Here is a 21,213-nt window from a genome sequence, read left to right on the forward strand (position 1 = left end):
AAAAAAAGGAGAAAGGAACAGAGGTGTTTCTGCAGCTTTGTTGCGCCCCCCTCCCCATCCAAGGGAGAAGTAATTTTCAATTACTAAAAAGGTGTACAGAAGCCCTCTCTTCCCAGCAGAGAGACCGGAACAGCACCGGTAGAATTCAGTGTTGCAGCCACAGCTGAGCTGGCTGGTAGCAGCTACCTCTGTTCCAGAACAGTAACATCAGATAGATGGGTCATCAGGACTCACTTGAAAGAGAATCGAGTGCTGATGAGCATCCCAGAGGAAAGGTTATACGTAATTCCAAATAATGTTTTATATCTACAGAAAGCGGGTAACCCACTCTCTGCTGGAGGAGAAAGCAAAAAAAACAATGCAAACTGGCACTTAGATTTATTTATTTATTAATGGTTATTTGTATTGTTCTGTCATCTTAGTTCTCAGCATCCCCCCCCCTTCGTGTCTCAGTTGCAAGCAGATAAATGGAGGTATTTACATTGCTAACCATGCATGCAGCTGGTAACAAGGAAGTTACAGGGTGTATACATAATGCATAGAGGATAAGTGGATCGCATATGGAGGTAAACGCTGTGTTACTGAAGTATCAATCCCAGGGAGCTTTGAATCTAAACAGCGAGATAATGCTCTAAACGTGAACACTCGCTTTTTATCAAACAACTCTAGAAGTCTTCACGAAGGTGAGATCCCCAGACGTGTCCTGAATATGGGGAAGAGATATCAGAGCCGCCACAGAAATCTAAGTAGTGCTCCAAAGGCTTATACACAAAATTATACAAAGGAGCCCTGAATTCAGAGGGGTTTGTTATGACTCCTATAAAAAAATATTTAGTGGAACTGTGTTATAATGCAACCAGAGAATTTGGGGTCTGCATATTATAGTGGCATTGCGTAATAGTAACTAGTATGCATTATGTTTTGTGTTTTGGTCATTACAATGCTCTCTGTATTGGCAATGTTCATTATAATACTCTCTGTAAGATACATTGATAATTAGAATGCTTTCTGTATTGTTCATTGGAATGTCCTCTCTATTGTAGAATTGTCAATGGAGTGCTCTTGTACATTAGTCAAAGAATATACTCTATGGTACACAGGTCATTGGAATGCTCTTTGTATTGTACATTGGTCATTGGAATCATCTCTGTACTGTACATTGACCATTAGAAAGCGCTTTGTATTGTACAATGGTCATTGGAACACTCTCTCTCTGTTCTACATTTGTCAAAGAATGGTACACATGTTGGTGGTACACATGTTATATGTATCATACTTTAATCATTACAATTCACTATATTGTACATTTGTCTTTGGGATGCTATTTTACATTAGCGATTGGAATGCTCTCTGTATTGTATATTGGTCCCTGGAATGCACCCTGTGACAGGAGTCATTAGAATGTTCACTGTATTGTATATGGGTCACCAGAATGAATGCTCTCTGTATTTATAATTTAACATTTACTTATATAGTGCTTTACAATGGTGTTGTGCACTGCTTATTAGAATCTGTATTGTGAACTACTTAAATTGAAATGTGTTGATTATAGCTCTGCCAATGACACAACAATGTAGTTCACTAGCTAAATAAAACCAAAAACACATGATTTTCCTAAAACTTTGCCTTTGCGCCTCGCTTGTAGGAATACCTGGGACGCTCGTTTAGAAAACTGGACATCAATCTCTACAATAAGACATTGTTTTAAAAAGGTCACAATTATGTACTTATAACTCGTACACAAACTTTCATTAAACGCATCTATGTTGATATCATCAACATTGTAATGTTACCATAACTTTCACTTTAAGTAAACGGAAATCCATGACATCTAAACTTAATAATGTTTAACCAACTACAGTTATCCTACGTGCTTGACCTCGGTGAAACATCTACTAACCTAGTTTCTGAAAGAGTTTAATTAAACAGGGTGCCTCTGTGCAGCACAGCGATGAGATCACCACCACCATAGTCACACTGCTCTTTCAATCAACTGATTATATTTTATGTGGCATGTTTTCCCGGGATATTGTGAAGGATGAGATCATCTCATTGGGGAAGTGTGCAGGTAAGTGGGGGGCAGGTGGCCAGCTGCGAGATCAATGTCTGCTCTCCGATCCAATCCCTCTAGTGGTCCTTAGAGGAAGCATTCGTCATGCATGACAGAGCCCAGGGAGCCCAAGGGCGCCTCCAATTCAATAGGAGGCTGTTCTGGGCTGCTGGAGAGTAATTACAGGAGAGAGATACCTACTATGGCCTAACCCCCTCAGTAAAGGATTTCACTTTCAAGGTGGCCGAGATGAGACGCTGCTAATACTGTAATACTGGTCTGTGCAACAGACGTCAACTTCTCGGTATGATCTAGTCAGGGGAAGGATCCTTGGATACATAACTGGAGAAACACTAACAGCTGGAGCCCATCTTCACTTATCCGTACCCCTTTTAGGTATCCTTAGCAATTACAGAAAAACAAGCATCTCAGCTCCTGCAGAACCTCTTTAGGGAAAACAGACCCTACACACATAGAGCACTTGCTTTACCATTAAGAGCATGGTATGCTGGGAGTTTTAAATCCACGACAGCTGGAAAGTCACAGGTCGCTTACCTCTAAAGCATAATCACATATCAAAACGCAATGAATCCCAATAGTTTCCTACCTTCCAGTACGGTGAGCTTGGCGTTGCTGTTGATTTCACCCATGCTGTTGGTTGCTGTACACTCATATATTGCCTCATCCCTATGAACACGGAGAGGCTGTATTCGTAGGACAGACCCTGATCCGTCATCAAACTCTATGACCTAAGGAAGAGACATGTACACATCAGTCCTCCAGGAGATCACAGAATGTATCATTTTGATGTATAAATTGTCCTTGATAAAAAAAAAAAAAGTGCTTTTGACACATGACTCTCCCAGCCTCACTGAAACTTTAAGTTGTTAATGTTTTGATGCTCTGATTGGCTACGTGTTAGCCTAGCCCCTCCCATTTGAAACTTGTGTACACATGGACATGTAGGAGTAGGCGGAGCTGAAACACTGAATCCTGCTGATAACATTGTAACGCCCTTTATTGATTACAGATGGTTCTAACTCTGCCCAGTTACATTTCCTGATTGTTTGTGCGTAACCACTTTGATACATGAATCCAACAGGAGCTCTGAACCTGAATACATAGTAAAACATTGCGCTGGTTCAGAACACCACGAAAAAAGGTCCAGAAAAATAGGGTTACCATAACAGAAGACCAGTGTCAGACTGGGCCATGAAGGGCCCAGGGCAATGCAGTGATAGGGGCCCATACATAGGGGTGTGACCAGCCTCCACAGAGGCTTATTGAATCATTTAGAGTGTGCATGGTCTGGAACACTTAAAAAAAAAAAAAAAAATGATAATAAAAAAATTATTATATACATATATATATATATTATATACACATAGATATATATATATATATCAGAGTGCACTCACCAGGCTTGATTTCAAATGGTAAAAATACTCAACATTTTATTCTTGCATAGGTGCAAAACGACAGTTGTCCTAGGTCGATGTTTCAGTCCATACAAGGACTTTTCTCAAGACGCACAATCTGCCACAAGGTCAGCCATAATGTAGAAACAACCCTTGATAGGCATCTGCGCGCTCTTATATACCTAGCACATGTAGTGCATCAGGAAGTGACCTCATCGTCACCGTGTAGCAACTGAATATCTCCCCTGCTAACAAACATACCCAATCACAGTAGTTATGTTCTCACTGGTCCCCTTAGCACTATTGAATATCACTGAAAACTTACCACCAGTCTAAATACCAACTGCTGTATCCCGTTCCACTTGCAAGGGTCAACAGCCGGCAGTACCGGGTCGGGCATCACATCCAATAGTTTATAGAGTTGCTGGAGTGCAATGCCTAGCAACCCAGTGCCAGATTGCAAGGGAAAGATCTCACGCAGAGATCCTGTGCTCAACATATTCCTTTGGGGACCAAAATTACATAGTCATCCAAACGCTGGATCAAATATCCTATAGAGCGGGCAAATACCCAAAGCAGTGGTCAGGTAACAGGGGTAAATTACCCCACATGTGGTAAAAATGAAATTCCTGGGGGTAATGGACGGACAGCCGGGCATGCATATAAATCATTGTATAATATAGAATGATTCATATGCATGCCCGGCTGTGCCGCAGGGAGGCTCTCAGCCAGACGCCTGCTGAGATGTTACCAGCGGGCACCCGGATCCTTCCCTGCAGCGCCGCGTTATGGTGCATACACCAGTTTAGATTTTTCTTCAGATCTGAACGATAACGATTTTAAAAATCGTTCAATCGGTCATATCTGAAGGAAAATCTGACATATCTGTCAGATGAACGATTTGAATAATGCGCGTTCCCGATGGTCAGATAACGATATCTGGCATCTGATGTGTTTGCAGTCAGACTTGGATGATTCTATTCATTTTAATGCCGTCAAAAATCGTTCAAATCTTTGGTAAAATCGTTCATCTGACAGATCTGACAAATCTGACCGTGTGTATGCTCTGTTAGCCGGAGGCTGGAGTTCTCTTCTGAACTCCAGCTTCCGCCTCTCTCCATGCGCACTATGGGAGAGACGTCATGATGTCTCTCCCATAGCTCCGAGGAGCAGCCGGGCGAACAGGACGGCGGCGTATGCAGGAGCGGGGATTAAGGTAAGTGTTTTTTTTTGTACAAGCGGCACTACAGGGGCATTATATAGGAACACTACTATAGGGGCATTATATGGGGGCACTACTATATGATTTCCTTCCTTTCAAATCAAGGCGGCAACGTCGGCGTATCTAAATATATTTTAGGGTTAAAGGTAAAAAAAGTTCCCTGGCCTAAAGGGTTTCAAATGCATGGCAATACATATAGTACATACAATAACTTACACCGCCAAAATACATAAAATATGATGCACAAACATAGAAGATTACAATTTTAAATACCATAGCCTGATCACCGGTTCATAAGAAACTATTCATAAAGAACAATATTGACACATAATGAAATCGCTTTTAAAGTGTCGTACATACACACACACAGCCATGGCCAAAAGTTTTGAGAACGACACAAGTATTGGTTTTCACAAAGTTTGCTGCTTCAGTGTTTTTAGGCCTTTTTGTCAGATGTTAGTATGGTATACTGAGGTAAAATTACAAGCATTTCATAAGTGTCAAAGGCTTTTATTGACAAGTACATTAAGTTTATGCAAAGAGTTAATATTTGCAGTGTAGACCCTTCTTTTCCAAGACCTCTACAATGCGCCCTGGTGGAGAAGTTGCTCTTGGAAGATGTTTTGGTCTCAGATTGCTTTACTGTTGGCATGACACAGGACTGATGGTAGCGCTCACCTTTCCTTCTCTGGACAAGCGTTTTTCCAGATGCCCCAAACAATCTGAAAGGGGATTCATCAGAGAAAATAACTTTACCCCGGTCCTCAGCAGTCCAATCCCTGTACCTTTCGAAGAAAATTAGTCTGTCCCTAATGTTTTTCCTGGAGAGAAGTGGCTTTTTTGCTGACACCAGGTCATCCTCTTGGCCCTGTGTCATGCCAACAGTAAAGCATCCTGAGAACATTCATGTGTGGGGTTGCTTCTCAGCCAAGGGAGTGGGCTCTCTCTCAATTTTGCCTAAAGAACACAGCCATGAATAAAGAATGGTACCAAAACATCCTCCAAGAGCAACTTCTCCCAATTATCCAAGAACAGTTTGGTGATGAACAATGCCTTTCCCAGCATGATGGAGCACCTTGCCATAAGGCAAAAGTGATAACTAAGTGGCTCAGGGAACAAAACATCGACATTTTGGGTCCATGGCCAGGAAACTCCATCCCATTGAGAACTTGTGGTCAATCCTCAAGAGGTGGGTGGACAAACAAGAACCCACAAATTCTGACAAACTCCAAGCATGTGGTCCAGAATTTGATTGACAGCATGCCAGGGTGAATTGCAAAGGTCTTGAAAAAGAAGGGTCAACACTACAAATATTGACTCTTTGCATAAACTTAAACTTAATGTAATTGTCAATAAAAGCCTTTGACACTTAAATTCTTGTTATTTTACCTCAGTATACCATAGTAACATCTGACAAAAAGGCCTAAAAACACTGAAGCAGCAAACTTTGTGAAAACCAATACTTGTGTCATTCTCAAAACATTTGGCCGTGGCTGCATAATATATATAAAATATATACATACATACATACATGATAATCTACCAGATTAATAACAGCATTGCATTGTACACTATTACTTTGTTGTATAATGTAACATGTATAATTCAAGTGCACTGTCTGGAATCTGATCCCTAGAGGAGGGAGTGAGGCCTTAGGCAGTGGGGGGCAGTGTACCCCTATGGGTCAGTCCAACTCTGCAGAAGTCTCAACAGAAATATAGGTTAGAAGACAGGCACTCGTGTTTGAGAGACAGTCAGGCACCAAAAAATGAAGAAATTAGACAGCAGGGACTGAGAAACATATGGAAAGAGAAGCAGTGAGACAATCTGATACAAAATAGCCAATTCCTCTGCTCATTTCTAGTTTATCTTTTTCATTCCATAATACTGGCTGATACAATGGTTTAAATTCAACCCATTTAATCTTTGTGAGGGTCTGAAAGGCAGCATCCAATTCTCATTTTATTTGAATAGATCCCATTTACTTATCAGTGACACAGAGTGGAGAGTGACCTGTCCTCACTGCCTACAAAGGCTGACAGGAAACAGCCCCAGATCAGGAGGGAGCTGGGCCGCAGCCATTACATGAATGAGATCTCTCTCTCTGGCCGCTGCACAGCGCTGAAAGGATATTCTGTCTCCCCATAATAGGCCTCATTAGCTTCTACCCATCAGAGCTCACAGAGTGACAGACAGGGGAGGGGACGGCACTTGCTCCCAGATCTGGCACTTACCTCAAAGCGCTGGGAGCTGACTTTCTTCCCCTTCTTCATCCAGGTGATTCGTGGCTTAGGATCTCCCGTGGCCTGGCACACAAAAGAGGCCACGCCACCTGATATTCCAATTTGGTCATCTGGCTTCCGGATAAAGATCGGCTCACCTGCAGCAAAAGACATATAAGTGTTACCAGGCATGCAAAGCATGGTCATTATTCATTTACACAGGCATCGGAGACATGGGTCTGAGGAAGTCTGTGCAGCAACTGACGCAGCCACACACACACAGCCACACACACACACACACAAATACAAAAGAGAGACATGCATGCAAACACACAGATACATATAGTACACAGAAAAACACAGACACACAAAGTGATATGCATGTAAACACACATACACAGAAAGACACACAAACACACACAGAGAAACAGACACACAACCATAGAGATATAGACACACACGCACAGAAACATACATACAGGGCTGAACCTTTGAACAGTCTAAATACACACAAGAAAGCGACTATCAATTGCCCCAACTGTACAGAGATATAGAATATATTTGGCGCTAGGCCTGTTGGACATATTTCAGGTTGTTGCTCTCTGCACAATACCCCCTTGCCCCAAACATTTACATGGTGCGGTATTACCCAGGACCCATATACTGACAAGACTGGGGACCCCTGCTGGCGAGTTGGTGTAACTTAATAGCAGTGATGAAGCAGAGAAGGGAGACAAAGCACAGTGCTAAAATCACAACTGGCGCTTTTACCAATGTAACGTATTGTACTGGCTGTGCACACTAATGAGCCGTATACCGACATGTCATGGTGGGTACAAGTCCAGATGAATCCATGCATGTTATTGTTAAAGCACCTGAACAATAGAGGTTTGTGATATTTAGCTTTATTGCTGTGAATCCTCTTGCCCTGTGCTAGCATCACCCCGCAGTCTCCAGCAGAGGTCCTCAGTACAAATCATTACTGTGCATCAGGAGAGCACTAGCTTGGCTGGATAATCACATAAAGTTTACATTTATATTGACTTTTTACACACAGTGTGATTGACAGGCAGGGAGTAGGGCCCTCATTCAGAGGCAGTCGGAGGATGCAAGGGGTCGCTCAGAAACTGGGCGGCCGCTTGCATCCTGACCGGCCGCCTCTGTTTCAGTCGTTAGGCTGTGGGTTAACACCCACAGCTCTAACGACCACTAGGGTGATGGTCACGATGGTCATCGACCATCGCGACCATCGGGGCTTACGACGAGACCCTAGGGTAGGGTCTCACTTGTCGTAAGCCCCGGAGAGTTTCTGGCTCTGTCAGAGCCGGAAGCTCTCCACTGACATCACTAGTGATGTCAGTGGGGCCTCCCCCAAACGGCAGGCGTTCCCATGGGAACGCCTCCGTTTGGGCTGCCACCCCCCGGCCCGCCTTCCAAACGGGGCGAGCTGTCAATCAACATCGACAGCTCGCCCCCTTTGGAAAGAGACCCGCTACGACCGGCGCTGTTGGTCGTAGCGGGTCTCACGCATGTGCACGAAGGAGCCGGCTCCCTCGTGCGCATGCGCACTAGACAAACATCGAGGTGGCCGTGCAGTCGTAGAAGTGCGTATAAGTCGCACTGCGCAGCATTCGCATTCTGATTACAGGCGCACAGGGGAATCCGTTGCAAAGTGAGTGTCAGGCTGTCAGAGATTGGGGGTGGCGACAAAGGGGTGGTCATAAAAACGCAGACGTGCCTGTCCACTGAACGCCGTTTCATGCACGTGCATAAATTAGCCGCTGCGATTGCATACGCAGCATGAGAGCTCTCTGTGTGCAAGGGGACTTGCAGTGTCTGCGGCTGGTCAGACTTGTTAATGCTGCGTGACTGCCATATGTGCGTCCATGATACCGATGTTTATGCAGATGAGCGACATTGGCCGGAGAGGAGAAGGCAGCGGGGGGGGGGGGGGGGGGGGGTGTGTGTAATTATGTCGGCTGCACTTTGGCAAGCATTAACCTATATTAGCAACTGTGATCCGTAGGCGGTTGCATTTGTGGCCGCTGCTGAATCCGGCCCTGTGTCTGCGACATGTGCATATTTTCGCACAGTGTTCGGGACGGCAGCTGCGACGTAATTACAGTACATCTCTGTATCAGGTCCTATGACCTACCTAGAACACCACACAGCAACATATTATACATCTAACTTTGTAAGGTAAATAAACCCAAGCTCTTATAATGAATCCGCCCAACAAAAGCCGCTCAGTCTCTCTCCCTCTCGGACCCCAGCACCCTGCGTTGTAATAACTTCAATCTTCCTTTCAACAACTTCCTCATAGATGTTTGCAAAAGCATTTCTGTGTGATGGAAAGATCATCTACTAAACACAAAAGGAGACGCGTCTGTAATTGTATCTATGTGACACCATGGAAAGGTGCATGATAAAGGTAAAGTAACAATGTATCCACTTATTGACTGGTATCAATCAAGTATCACATAGGCCTGGGGCAGATGTAGGAAGCTCTGGGAAGTGATAAACTGGAGAGAGATAAACAACCAGCCAACTGCCATGTTACAGGCTGTGTTTGAAAAATGACAGTTGGGAGCTGATTGGCTGGTCGTTAATCACTCTTCACTTTATCACTTCCCAGAGCTTCATACATCTGCCCCAGGGGGTCTTCAGCGATGATCTGGTATCCACCACGTGACACGTAAGTATAGATGTCCAGAGGCTGGGGGAAGTGATAGCAGATAACACTGATGCGTCACCGGGAAACGAGATAGGAACAGATTGACCTGAGTGGGTCCATGATATCAGAGCCCGGATTGAGCTCTAGCTCCCTAAGCGCTGCCTGGCCTGTCACACACACAGAAGGTGGCACGGTTAATGGACTTGCATGGCCGCAGCAGCAGGCACCTGTCGATCAATAATGCTGGGATAGTACCAACGGAGATCTGTCAAGCTGTGATAACGCATCGATTGGAGCTCTGGAGCCTTGGGGGGGGGGGGGAATAAGGGACGTTACAATCTCCAATTTACAATCTGCTCTAAACTCCTCAATAGGCACCAAATCTGGTGCCTATTGCAGAGATCAGAGGTTAAATTAAATCGCATCATTTCGGGACATGTTCTCTGCAGAATATATCACTATATATTTATATGTTAAGGCATAGTGGGACCTGACAATGCTCCAACGATGTCTGGGGAGTTTAGTTCATCATAGGATGAGAAAGCAACGGGGATGCTCCTTACAAGAGGGACTCTGATGGGCTTGTTTACACTTTAGGTACTTTGAAAAAAATAAATGATGAAAGTGACAGTTCAGCCACAACTTAAAATGTTATCAAAAAGATGGCGCTATGTTATGGGAGTGTCGCGGGCTCGTCGCTGAACTGGCTGTGAACAGAGATACATATTCTCTCACATTGGAGGCCTTGCTCTGACAGCGAATCTGCACCTAGCAAGTTCCGATGGTGCGATCGATGGTGGAGTCGGTAGATGCACCAAGCGGTATTTCAGCAAGTGGGTGCCTCAGTTTTTTGTATAAAGATAAAAGTAATCGTAGGGAAAAATAAAAGGCCTAAAAAAGTTGTGACGCTTTATGCATGAAAGAGGTGGAATTACGTCATTTGGCCGTATAAGATTATTAGGTCTCCTCCTTCAGATAAATCTAGGAAGCTGGTGAGATCGTCAATGAAAACTTTTTTTGATTTAATAAAATACAAAGTTACATGCGGGTGCAGTACCAGCAAACAACCTGCAGGTGGCATATCCTTTGCAGCAGAATACTATGGTGCCACACGATTTTGAAAAGAAATGCGGGATGATGAGAATGTAGATAATCTCCTTCCTACTGAAACTTACTTTTGAAGATCAGTTATAGTTAGTATTATACAACAACTTTAAAATGAAAGGGTTCTGTTACAAACTGCATATTGGGGGGGGACCATGCCGCACAATAGGGCTGTCTGGCGCCCCACATATAGGGCCAGTTTGTAGGCACCGGAGGCCAACGACTGGATTAAAAAAAACAACAAATAAAAAAAAAGGTTCTCCTAAAATTTACGATGATCTAATTTTGAGGTCTTGCCTGGAATCGCTGTTTCCATCAATCAGAATGGACATTTGGAGCATCTGCCTGAATTGGCACAAAAAACATGGTTGCCAACATTCTCAAGCAAATGTTGACATCGATTTTTCACAAATCCCGATGATTTGAGGTTGATGTCCCCCCATCGATGGGGAGATTGGTTTGTACAGATGTTAGTTTGTACTCTGTTCCTGGTTCCTAATGTGTTCCAACTGTCCAACCTCTTGGAAAAGACTATGACATCCGGCATTGGTCATTGATGGTTAGCAAACATCAATGTTGATTGGCCGATGTACGAAGTTTATCCCAGCAGGTTTGAGGTCCATGGGGTTTCCCGCCATGGATGGTCATGTGTTAATGACAACATCAACGGTGATATCAATGTTAGGGCATCCCATCCCTACTGCTGAGCCAGCATAGATCAGGGGCGATTCTGTGCTGCATGCAAAGTGGCTGCAGCTGTGGGCGGCAGCTACACAGGTTACCTTATGCTAATGCGGTGTTCCGTTCAGCTAGTGCGAGTTAATGACGGAAAGCCGTACCATCCACTGATATTACGCCAACTGTCATCATCAGTATCAGCACCGGCACCTGCCCCAGGCTAGGATTCGGAATTGTATGGAGCTTTGATATACGCCCACTAGACTCCCATGGCACTCCCCCAAGTCAGGGCGCTTCAGTGTAATCACATTGTCACCGCCCAGTTCCCGTCCCGAAACACTCCAGGTAGGGGCCGGATTCAGCAGAGCAGCACACAAGTGGCTGTGCAATTCTGTCTTACAAAAATGCAAATGCAGCAGGAGATCGCATTCTGGGATCACAATTGCAACCCTTTGAGTCGGCTGCGGGGGCTGAAGCCTACCGCAGCCTGTCTAGGTCCGGACAGCCCGCGAGGCCAGGAAGCCTACATCGATGGACGCAGACCCAAGCCTTGCCACTCCCGGAAAATGGGGGCGATGCGCCCCCGTTTCTGGAAAAGCAGGCCATCCCCGCCGCCGCCGCACCGCCCCGCAATTATGTAGAAGCATAGCGGGACCAGAGTGCGATTCCCAAACATCTGGAAACTGCGATCGGCAGCGCGCTGCTGAATCAGGACCTAGGAGCACCACAATCATATCATGTTTAATAAAATTAATTATAATGAACTTTATTATTGTTTTTATTGCATTTTAATCACTTCTCTGTCAGGAATCAGAATAATCACTATGTTATTGTACTGAACTGAAGGGCAAAACCTTTTTAATATATAAATACTTCAATCTTCTGTGACCAGCCTGGGAACGTCCCTGGATATCGGAGGCCGGCGGTAACTACGCATGAAATAGTCAGTCAGTACATGACAATAGCCAGATGTTACCAGAATACCTGCTGAATGCTGTGTGACACGCACGTAAACTTTGTACTGGAGTATTGCTAGAGTCGGTGCCCGGCTTATGTGGACTTTAATCCAAGGAAACCAGTTACTGAACACTATCCCAGTCTTACTTTTATGGCGGGAGAAATCCATCTTTCTCTGTATGAACCAATTAACCCACTGGTTCTTTCCTTGTAACTTGATGCAGTGCTTGGCCTGAGTAATGGCTCTCTCACTTGTGAGCCGTGCCGGTAATAACAGTTTCTCATGGCTTCCTGTCACATGTATTTCATGCACTGAGAGCTGGCAGCTATGAACCTCATCTGGACGGCTGCAGTCTAGGCATCGGTAGAGGAGCCGATCACTGGTCGGTCTGCTATGGGCTCTGTATTGTAAATCCTCCTGCACACAAGCAAGTACTATGAAAAAAAAAAATTGGCACATATGTCCGACCCAAATCTCCAATCCATTAAAAATACCATGTGCATCGATTTAATCCATGGCCTGCAATGTGTAGCTAGGGTCGCCCATCTCTATTATGCTTGTTCCCTATTAATGACATTGGCACTGAGATCCAGTTTTACTGGCCAGGTGTCACCCGTAAGAGCAGTGAAGTTTTATAGGCTTTTCTTATTTCCTTATTGCAGTTACGGTTACCCAGTCATACGTTGGCTCGGAGACACTACTGCATCATAAAAGTGCATCCAGGTGCCAATAAGACAAATCCAGCTGGTCACTTTAAATAAATGCCTGCACACGCTAGAGAGAGAGTTTCTGGGCAATATTCATGAGAATGCAGTCTATTGGTCCGCTAGGAATCAGTGATAAAAGAAGTAAATTTACTAAGTGGTGGTATTTGCAAGCTGCAACTTCTCCTCGACGGGCTTTGCGTTTAATGGGCCTGATACCGACTTGTACGCAAACACTATGGTTTGCGTACAAGCCAGGCGGTGGGTGGACTGCGTGTACGCTGAGGCCACCGTGTGCACGTGCTGCGATGACACTGCACCCCCCGGTTGCAGTGCCCTGGAAGCCGCAGCCCGATTGACAGACTGTGACCGTTTGAGAGCGGGTAAAGGGCGGCGACAGACATTTTGTGGCAGTGCCGAGCCCTGGGTCTGCGTATTCTAATGCAGATTTTCCTGGCCCCCGTAGGTTAGTTCCGTCGCCCATTCTTTGTAAGCTTACACTTACTCAGATTGGCAAAGACTGCGGACATAGCGACAGATGGTAGCAACGGTGCTCCAATGCTACGTCTTCGGAATGCAGAACTCGGATCTGCGATGCCGACAGCAGCAATCAGGCCCAATATCACTGCCGTTTTCAATTTCAGTGCCAGCCCCGCAGAGAGATGTTGGATTACAACAGTCGCCGTTTAGCAAACATACCCCTAAGTTTCATAGATATCACAAGTTCCTAGTAAACTGATAAGCTGCATTGTTATGAGGATTGGTCCAGCTCAATATACATAAAATTATTTCAGCTCACTGGCAGGAAGAGAGAATTCAACAGTACAAATGAGTTTATACTAAGCCAGTAAGGAACGACTTGTAGTGCGCCAACAGCACATGATACAACTTTGCCCGCACTCGTGCCAAGACACTGATATTGCTGTGACAACTAAAGATAATGAGGCAATTAAAAGTTTCATTCTGTGTTAAAGTTGTTATTAATGTGTGTGATGGCGGTGACATAGATGTAATTAATGTGTGTGATGGCGGTGACATAGGAGGACAGATGCGGCTGACAGTTCTGCAGTCTCCCTATTACAGAACCACCTAATATCAGGAAGCCATAATAGCCTATTATTTCCACTAGTATGACGGAAGTAGACTGAGCTCCCCGCTCGTGCCATTCCATGCGCCAGCGACATGATGTTAGTGGCACATGCAATTGCAGCTGACGGGTCCGGCCATCATCACAGAGAAATGGAGGCAATTCCTGCAGAGCTCAGCCAGGAAAAATTGCATCATTTTAAACTCACTCCTCTCCCCCCTCCCCATGCCCGCTCATCTCTATGTGCTTATCAGCTTACTGGGCCGTTACAGGCTGCGGTGATGGATGAGCGATGTAGATCTAACTACCATTCTCTGTGACAGTCAATGACTAACAAAGTAACAGGCTGTAGCTGGAAGCAGCCAGCACAGGTCATCTGTAAGAAGTGGGACATCCAGGCCTCAGCAGTTGAAGAGAAAGCACTATGGGCCTCATTCAGAGGCAGTCGGAGGATGCAAGCGGTCGCTCAGAAGCTGGGCCTCTGTTTCGGTCGTTAGGCTGTGGGTTTACACCCACAGCTCTAACGACCACTAGGGTGATGGTCTCTGACCATCGCGACCATCGGGGCTTACGACGAGACCCTAGGGTAGGGTCTCACTTGTCGTAAGCCCCGGAGATCTTCTGGCTCTGTCAGAGCCGGAAGCTCTCCACTGATATCATTAGTGATGTCAGTGGGGCCTCCCCCAAACGGTAGGCGTTCCCATGGGAACGCCTCCGTTTGGGCTGCCACCCCCCCGGCCCGCCTTCCAAACGGGGCGAGCTGTCAATCACCATCGACAGCTCGCCCCCTTTGGAAAGAGACCCGCTACAACCGGCGCTGTCAGTCGTAGCGGGTCTCACGCATGCACACGAAGGACGGCTCCCTCGTGCGCATGCACACTTGACAAACATCGAGGCGGTCGTGCGGGCGTACGGCCGCCTCTGAATGAAGGCCTATGTGTGCTACAGAAAAGGGATGTCTCACGTTGCAAGAGATAACAATGATGGTGGCATATAGACGATAAATTGGGAACAACCCTTTAAAATTTCTTATTGCACTTGTCTCAACAAAAGACAGTTAACACCAACTTTTAATGTGTAAATAAAATGTTCACCTTAGACTGAGTTATGGGACGGTACTCCGAATGGACGATCTAGAACAGGTTCGCTGCTACACAGATGTGAGTGGCTTAACTGTGCATACAACTGGCAGACCGGCGTTTAGGTTCTAGGTGGGCAGATGCTAAGGTGGCCCAATTAGGGGGAGATGTATCAACCTTGCGGGAGAGATAAAGTGGAGAAGTTCATAGACTCTGCTAGATAACTGGAAGCTAGCGAAGCTGACTGGTTGCTATGGGCAACTTCTCCACTTTATCGCTCTCAAAGGTTTGATACATCTCCCCCTTTAGTGAGGTTGAACGATGTCCGCACACACTTTCATGACCATCGTCAGATAACATTTTCCACTAATCCTGATCGACATTAGAAAAGATGCCCGGTGGTTTATAGAGATCAGCGACCACGTTAGGCCCTTACAAAATAATCTGTCTCCAGTCCGTCGGAGTTGCAGCACCTATCGGCACTTCAATCCCGCATTTTAGATGGCGTCACCAACACACTACAGCAACACCTGACCACAGTGACGATTTAAAGGGACAGTTACAATCTTAGGGGACTGTCCAGCTGTCCTCCCTCCCAGCACTGTTCGAAGATGTGCCCGGGTCACGGTGATGAGCGAGTGCTGTGTGCTCCTCTCACTACAGGGGTTTATTTAAGGGAGAGGATGGGGATTTATCACGGCATTTCAGAAAGGCTAGGTAAGCCCCAGGGGAATGTAGCATGCCTCAATGTGATGTGGCATCCCCTCCCCTGGGCCGAGTACTCCCTGTGCCGATTCAAACATTTATGATGTGAGATAATAATACAGATTTCTAGGGAGCTAAAACTTCATGCGTCAAATCCAACACAATAACATTCATATTTACAATTCAAGTACAATGACAAACCAAGGGATAATATTCTTTGGGAGGCCTGGAGAATGTAGCACGTGTGACCCTCCAGCGTCTTGTGTGCCCTTCATACCACTATAGGCATATTATTATTATTATAGGCAGATGTACTAAGTTTTGGAGAGTGATAAAGTGGAGATTGATTAACTACAAACCAATCAGCTCCTAACTGTCATTTTTCAAACACAGCCTGTAGCATGGCAGTTAAGAGCTGATTGGCCGCTACTTTCTCTCTGTCCAAGGCTTAGTACATTTCCCCATAAGTCATTATTCAAGTGGAAATGAACAATCGGGGTAGGCTTGCTATATATCCCTTTCATAGAGGACACATGACTTACACAGGTTCTGTGGCTGATTAAAATCAGGAGAAATGTGGACTTGAAGTCAGCCGGCCACCAAACCTCTGTAATTTATAAATGTACCCAAATTGGGGGCCATACACGGAGCTTACCCCCCCCTCCTAGCACCTGTAAGGATGAAGCAGCTCATGTATCACTGATAGCCAAGCGACTCCTCTGGGATCAGGAACGGATTTCCCCGCCAGGCTGCGATCGCTACTAACTACATTACAAGCCACTTTCACTTTGTTAATTCGATGCTTTACCTATGAATGAGTGAACTCCATAAAACAAATTACATCCAAGATTGGTATTGTTTTTGCTGTATGCACTGGATGTCAGATATCTACACTCTGTTCCTCATTATTTTATTAGACTGATGAGCTGGCTGCAGACCAACATGGCTCTTAATGGAGAGGTGCTTCAGACAGCGAGGGATACACCGGAGAGGGATGTTCCTCCACCTTCCAAAAGGCAAAGATCCAGAACACGACAGGCAAGCCCCCTGCTCTCCATGAATGGGGGGGGGGTGGGTATCCCTGGGGGGGTAGGAGGCCCTGGCAGCTGGACGAGAGATCGAAGGAGAACTGTAGCCGGTTCCCTTCTAATGGAGCCTATAAATAATATATCATTGTAAAGTAGTCAGCTTGACTGCTTTAGGGTGAAGCGAAAGATGCTGTTTGGATAATAGCTTGTAAATGGCGAGGTGAGCTGGGATGGAGGATGACTGCTTGATCTGAGTTTGCAGGTTTATAAAGACAATTGCTGTATTATAAATTAAACTCACGCTCTCTTTCCCAATTCTGTGTATTGGACGGAAAGCCCTGAAGGAGTAATGGACGTTTTCTGCTTTCCAAATTCATCTGTAATTATTCTCCACTATAATAAACACAGTAGTGACTTCACAGCGCCAGAGTCTTCCGCACTTACACAATGGATAAAGCTTGGAGTTTGCCTATAAAGCCGGATCAACAACTAAAAAACTTTTTCTCCCTGAGACACCGTTCCTGTAAATAATTCCTTAGATCGCAGTTCAAACAAAAGTCTTCTAGCACTTGGGAGCCGTCCACAAATGCAGAGTTTGAGGCCAGCATCAAAATGACAACACTGCGCCCGTGTCTGCCTGATTTCCAAGAGCGTTCCATAAGCACGCGCCATATGGTCCCCTCGTTCTCTGTATTCCTCACCCTGCCAGCCTTAACTATCCCTCAAACAGTGTGCCGTGGCAGGCAAGGCCTCGTCAGAATTGTAGCTAATAGGACAGATGCGACATTTAACCCACAGAGAGATTTTCTGCAGCGAGCTCCAATTTACATTAATGAGTGTTTTATTCTGTAGATCTCCAAAATAACAGTTGCTATTACCAGCCCGGCTTGTACGCGGGCTCCACACTAATCCTAATGGCGGTTAATGGCACAGATAATGAGTGCCCACGAAGACTCAAACATGCTTCATCTCATCAGCTGATTGGTTCTCTGTGTCTGCCCGGTAGACCAGTAGAGCTCAGAAGAAAAGAACGAAACTAGAGGGAGCTGCAGCGGCTGTTACACAGGCCATCCTGAGATAACAGTAGCTACTGGCGCTGTCAAGCAAGTGACTACGCAGCCACCAGACAGGGTCTTTCTCCCGTTATAGGTTTACATTATAAAGACGTTAAATTAATATCAGACTGTACATAGAATTATGTTACACAGACCAATCCTTTTTATTGATTGTGTTTTTTGTTTTTTTTTGGGGGTGGCATTAAGCAGCTTTTAACTTTCTGCAGTATTTACATGTTAGATCATGCGATGGATATATTCTAACGTGCATTACACTGGGCTGAGATCTAACACAGACCAGTGCTGACATTTGTCATCAACTTATGCCGCCATAAAATTGCAGCGGACTGTCAGTGTGTATTAGTTGTTCTTGAACTTTCTGCCCCTGTTTTAGAGTTAAAACCCACTGGCGTTAAAGTGTCTTAGGAATAGTTCTACCTGGGGGGGGTGGGGTGTGTGGGAGTGTGTGTGTGTGTGTGTGTGTGTGTGTGTGTGTTGGGGGGGTTCCTCCAAAGGCTCAAGTTCCCTCCCACACTGATACATCATGGTAGGTTAACTGGCTACTGCAAAAATAAATCCTGGTTTGTCTGATAGAGAATTTGGACTGTACATCCAGGTACACATCAGGCGATATAGTGTTCCGACGCGGATCGGAAATATATACTGTCCATATGGCTCAGTGTGTACCCTCAATCGCTTGTCACGTGCGTCGTCAGTGATGTCATCCCATCTGATGAGCCTTACGTCAGATGGGATGATATCGCTGATGACCGCATGCAGGGGAATGCAGGATGGGAGGGTAAATCATGCGTTTGTACACTGGGTCATACTGTGTGTACGGCTGCCCGATATATATCCATCCGCCGGTCGTCGGGTCGGCTGGGATACACATCGATATGAAGTGTACCTGGCCTAAGGGTCAGGGACTGATGCTAATGATTAAATATTCTCAGTAATATCATAATATGTATGAGCTACATTAAGGATAATAAAGGACAATAGATAAAACACAAAGAAAGCATAGGTGTAGTGCTTATATACTATATGATTACAGCAGGAGAACACCTCTACCCCACATGCAAATTCTGGGATATCTATAAAAATTTTGATTTAATGCATAAACCATTAGTGCTTCATCCAAACCAAAGCTAGGATTCCCTATTTTAGATCTGTATAAGTGCACCGGTCATGTACTGTAAGGGAGTCAGATATATTATATAGGTATGCAGCCTATTCACCAGGAATTGGTGACATCACTGAGGACATTCAGCCTATTGTGTCACTAGAAACAGGTGATATCACTGAGGACATACAGCCTCTCGCTTCACTAGATACTGGTGACATCACTGAGGACACACAGCCTCTCGCTTCACTAGATACTGGTGACATCACTGAGGACATACAGCCTCTCGCTTCACTAGATACTGGTGACATCACTGAGGACATACAGCCTCTCGCTTCACTAGATACTGGTAACATCACTGAGGACACTCAGCCTCTCGCTTCACTAGACACTGGGACATTCACTGAGGACATCACTGAGGACATTCAGCCTCTCGCTTCACTAGACACTGGTGACTTCACCAAGGAACCAGTGAAATCATTGACGTTAATCATACCCACAAATTGATCGGCTGCATTATCATATATATGGAATCAGACCATAAAATAGCTCCTTCCAAGGTACGCTTTAAGGAGAATGGTGATTCCTGACATACTGATATTTAGGGGCATATTTACCAGAAGACACCTATTGCTGGCAGAAACAAGTGTTTTTGCTGGTAACAGGGCTCATATTCATTTGCGCAATATGGCAATAACCCTGCCGGCGAGGAGTTTCTTTGGCTTTATCTTTGCATAGGGAAGTATTGCAGCAGTACTTGTACCAGTTTTGTCACCTCACAGTGAAAACACATGTAATAGTAATAAACTTGCATTGTTCCTACAATAAAACATTTTTTTTTGTAAATGCTATACTCTTTAATACCATCTATTTATTCAACTGAATTAAATTAGTAGAACTGGAGTCCAAAGGCTAAATGTAATAGAATACAAGCCAATGCCGCTGCGGGAATACATGCGAGTATGTCCGTATGTTTAAAGCAGCAAGAATGTTAATGGCTAAACCAAGCTGGTTTAGCCGGTAACATGCTTGCTACTTTAAAAATATGGTCATACTCGCATGTATTCCTGCAGTGGCTCCGGCTCGCACGCCATTACATGTAGCCCCAATTCTGAAAGCTCTCTCAGGCAGGAACCCAACTAAGGAAACTGGGGATAAGTTACTGCAACGCTTGCTGCTCTGGGCCAAAATCACTCAGCAACCCCCTCAGCAGCTATTGTTTAGATCAGGGATGGGGAACCTCAGGCCCGGAGGCCGTATAAGGCCACCGAATCATTTGGTTTGACCCTCTGAGCATTTTTCTGCTGGCCTCATCTGGCTAGCAGGGTACCTAGAATGATACCCTGCAGCCAGAATCTATGCAGCCGTGCCGCCTGGAGTGTCCTTAGGACGCTTCAGATGGTCACACCGCTGCCCTTACAGCTCCCCTGAGCATCCTGTAATCACCGGCGTTTGTGGCCCCGCCACTTGTGACATCACACGGAGGGGCGTGGCCTGCAAATAATATTATTTATATATCAAAATGGCCCTCAGCAGAAAAAAAAAAAGCTTCCCCACCCCTGGTTTAGATAAGTCAGTAATAAGGTTTTTCTCACCAGGGTAAGTGTCAGTAAAAACCTGATTATCACCTTATCAGGGACCAGTCTATAAATATGCCCCTTATTCTCCAAAACCATCCACCAGAAATACTCTGTGATCAACGTAATTATTCTACCTGACCCGGTTTTGCAGACAATCCCTACTGATCCCCTCCTGTCATGAAGCAGAATCATCTCACTGTACAGGAAAGTTCAATGAGAACTGCCAAGAAGGGAAGATCAGGGAAGAACAGAGAAGGATTGCTGATGGGAGCAATAATCACGCGGTTTCCAACCTCTCTCTTAGAGCTGCTGTAAATCTGCTGTCTGTCAGAGACAAGGATGGCCATTTTACAAAGGGTGACACCGCTGCCATGGAGGGAACCTTGGAGCAGAAATATTTAAGGAGAGCTGCATTCTACCGAGCCCAGGGAGGAGAAAACTTATTTAAGACTTGCTCCGCTAATAAATTCTGATGCAAGTTTATTCTCATTTGCAGACAGCCAGCTCCAGCCCAACACATATTTCT

At 45.3% G+C, this 21,213-nt stretch overlaps 1 protein-coding gene across 17 annotated transcripts in view; it reads right to left on the reverse strand.

Annotated features, from left to right (window-relative positions):
* LOC148478344 (receptor-type tyrosine-protein phosphatase F-like) overlaps positions 1–21,213 on the reverse strand; it is a 944,179-nt gene that overhangs the window by 138,407 nt on the left and 784,559 nt on the right. For all 17 annotated transcript variants that reach the window (XM_088455649.1, XM_088455645.1, XM_088455652.1 and 14 more), the window contains 2 exons: positions 6,925–7,070; positions 2,658–2,799 (listed from right to left, as the gene is read on the reverse strand). In XM_088455649.1, the coding sequence (XP_088311775.1) occupies positions 2,658–2,799; positions 6,925–7,070 (288 nt within the window). The remainder of the gene's footprint in view (positions 1–2,657; positions 2,800–6,924; positions 7,071–21,213) is intronic.

Source organism: Taudactylus pleione, unplaced genomic scaffold, assembly GCF_031769625.1.
Source record: "Taudactylus pleione unplaced genomic scaffold, aTauple2 ptg000662l, whole genome shotgun sequence".
Lineage (NCBI taxonomy): Eukaryota > Metazoa > Chordata > Amphibia > Anura > Myobatrachidae > Taudactylus > Taudactylus pleione.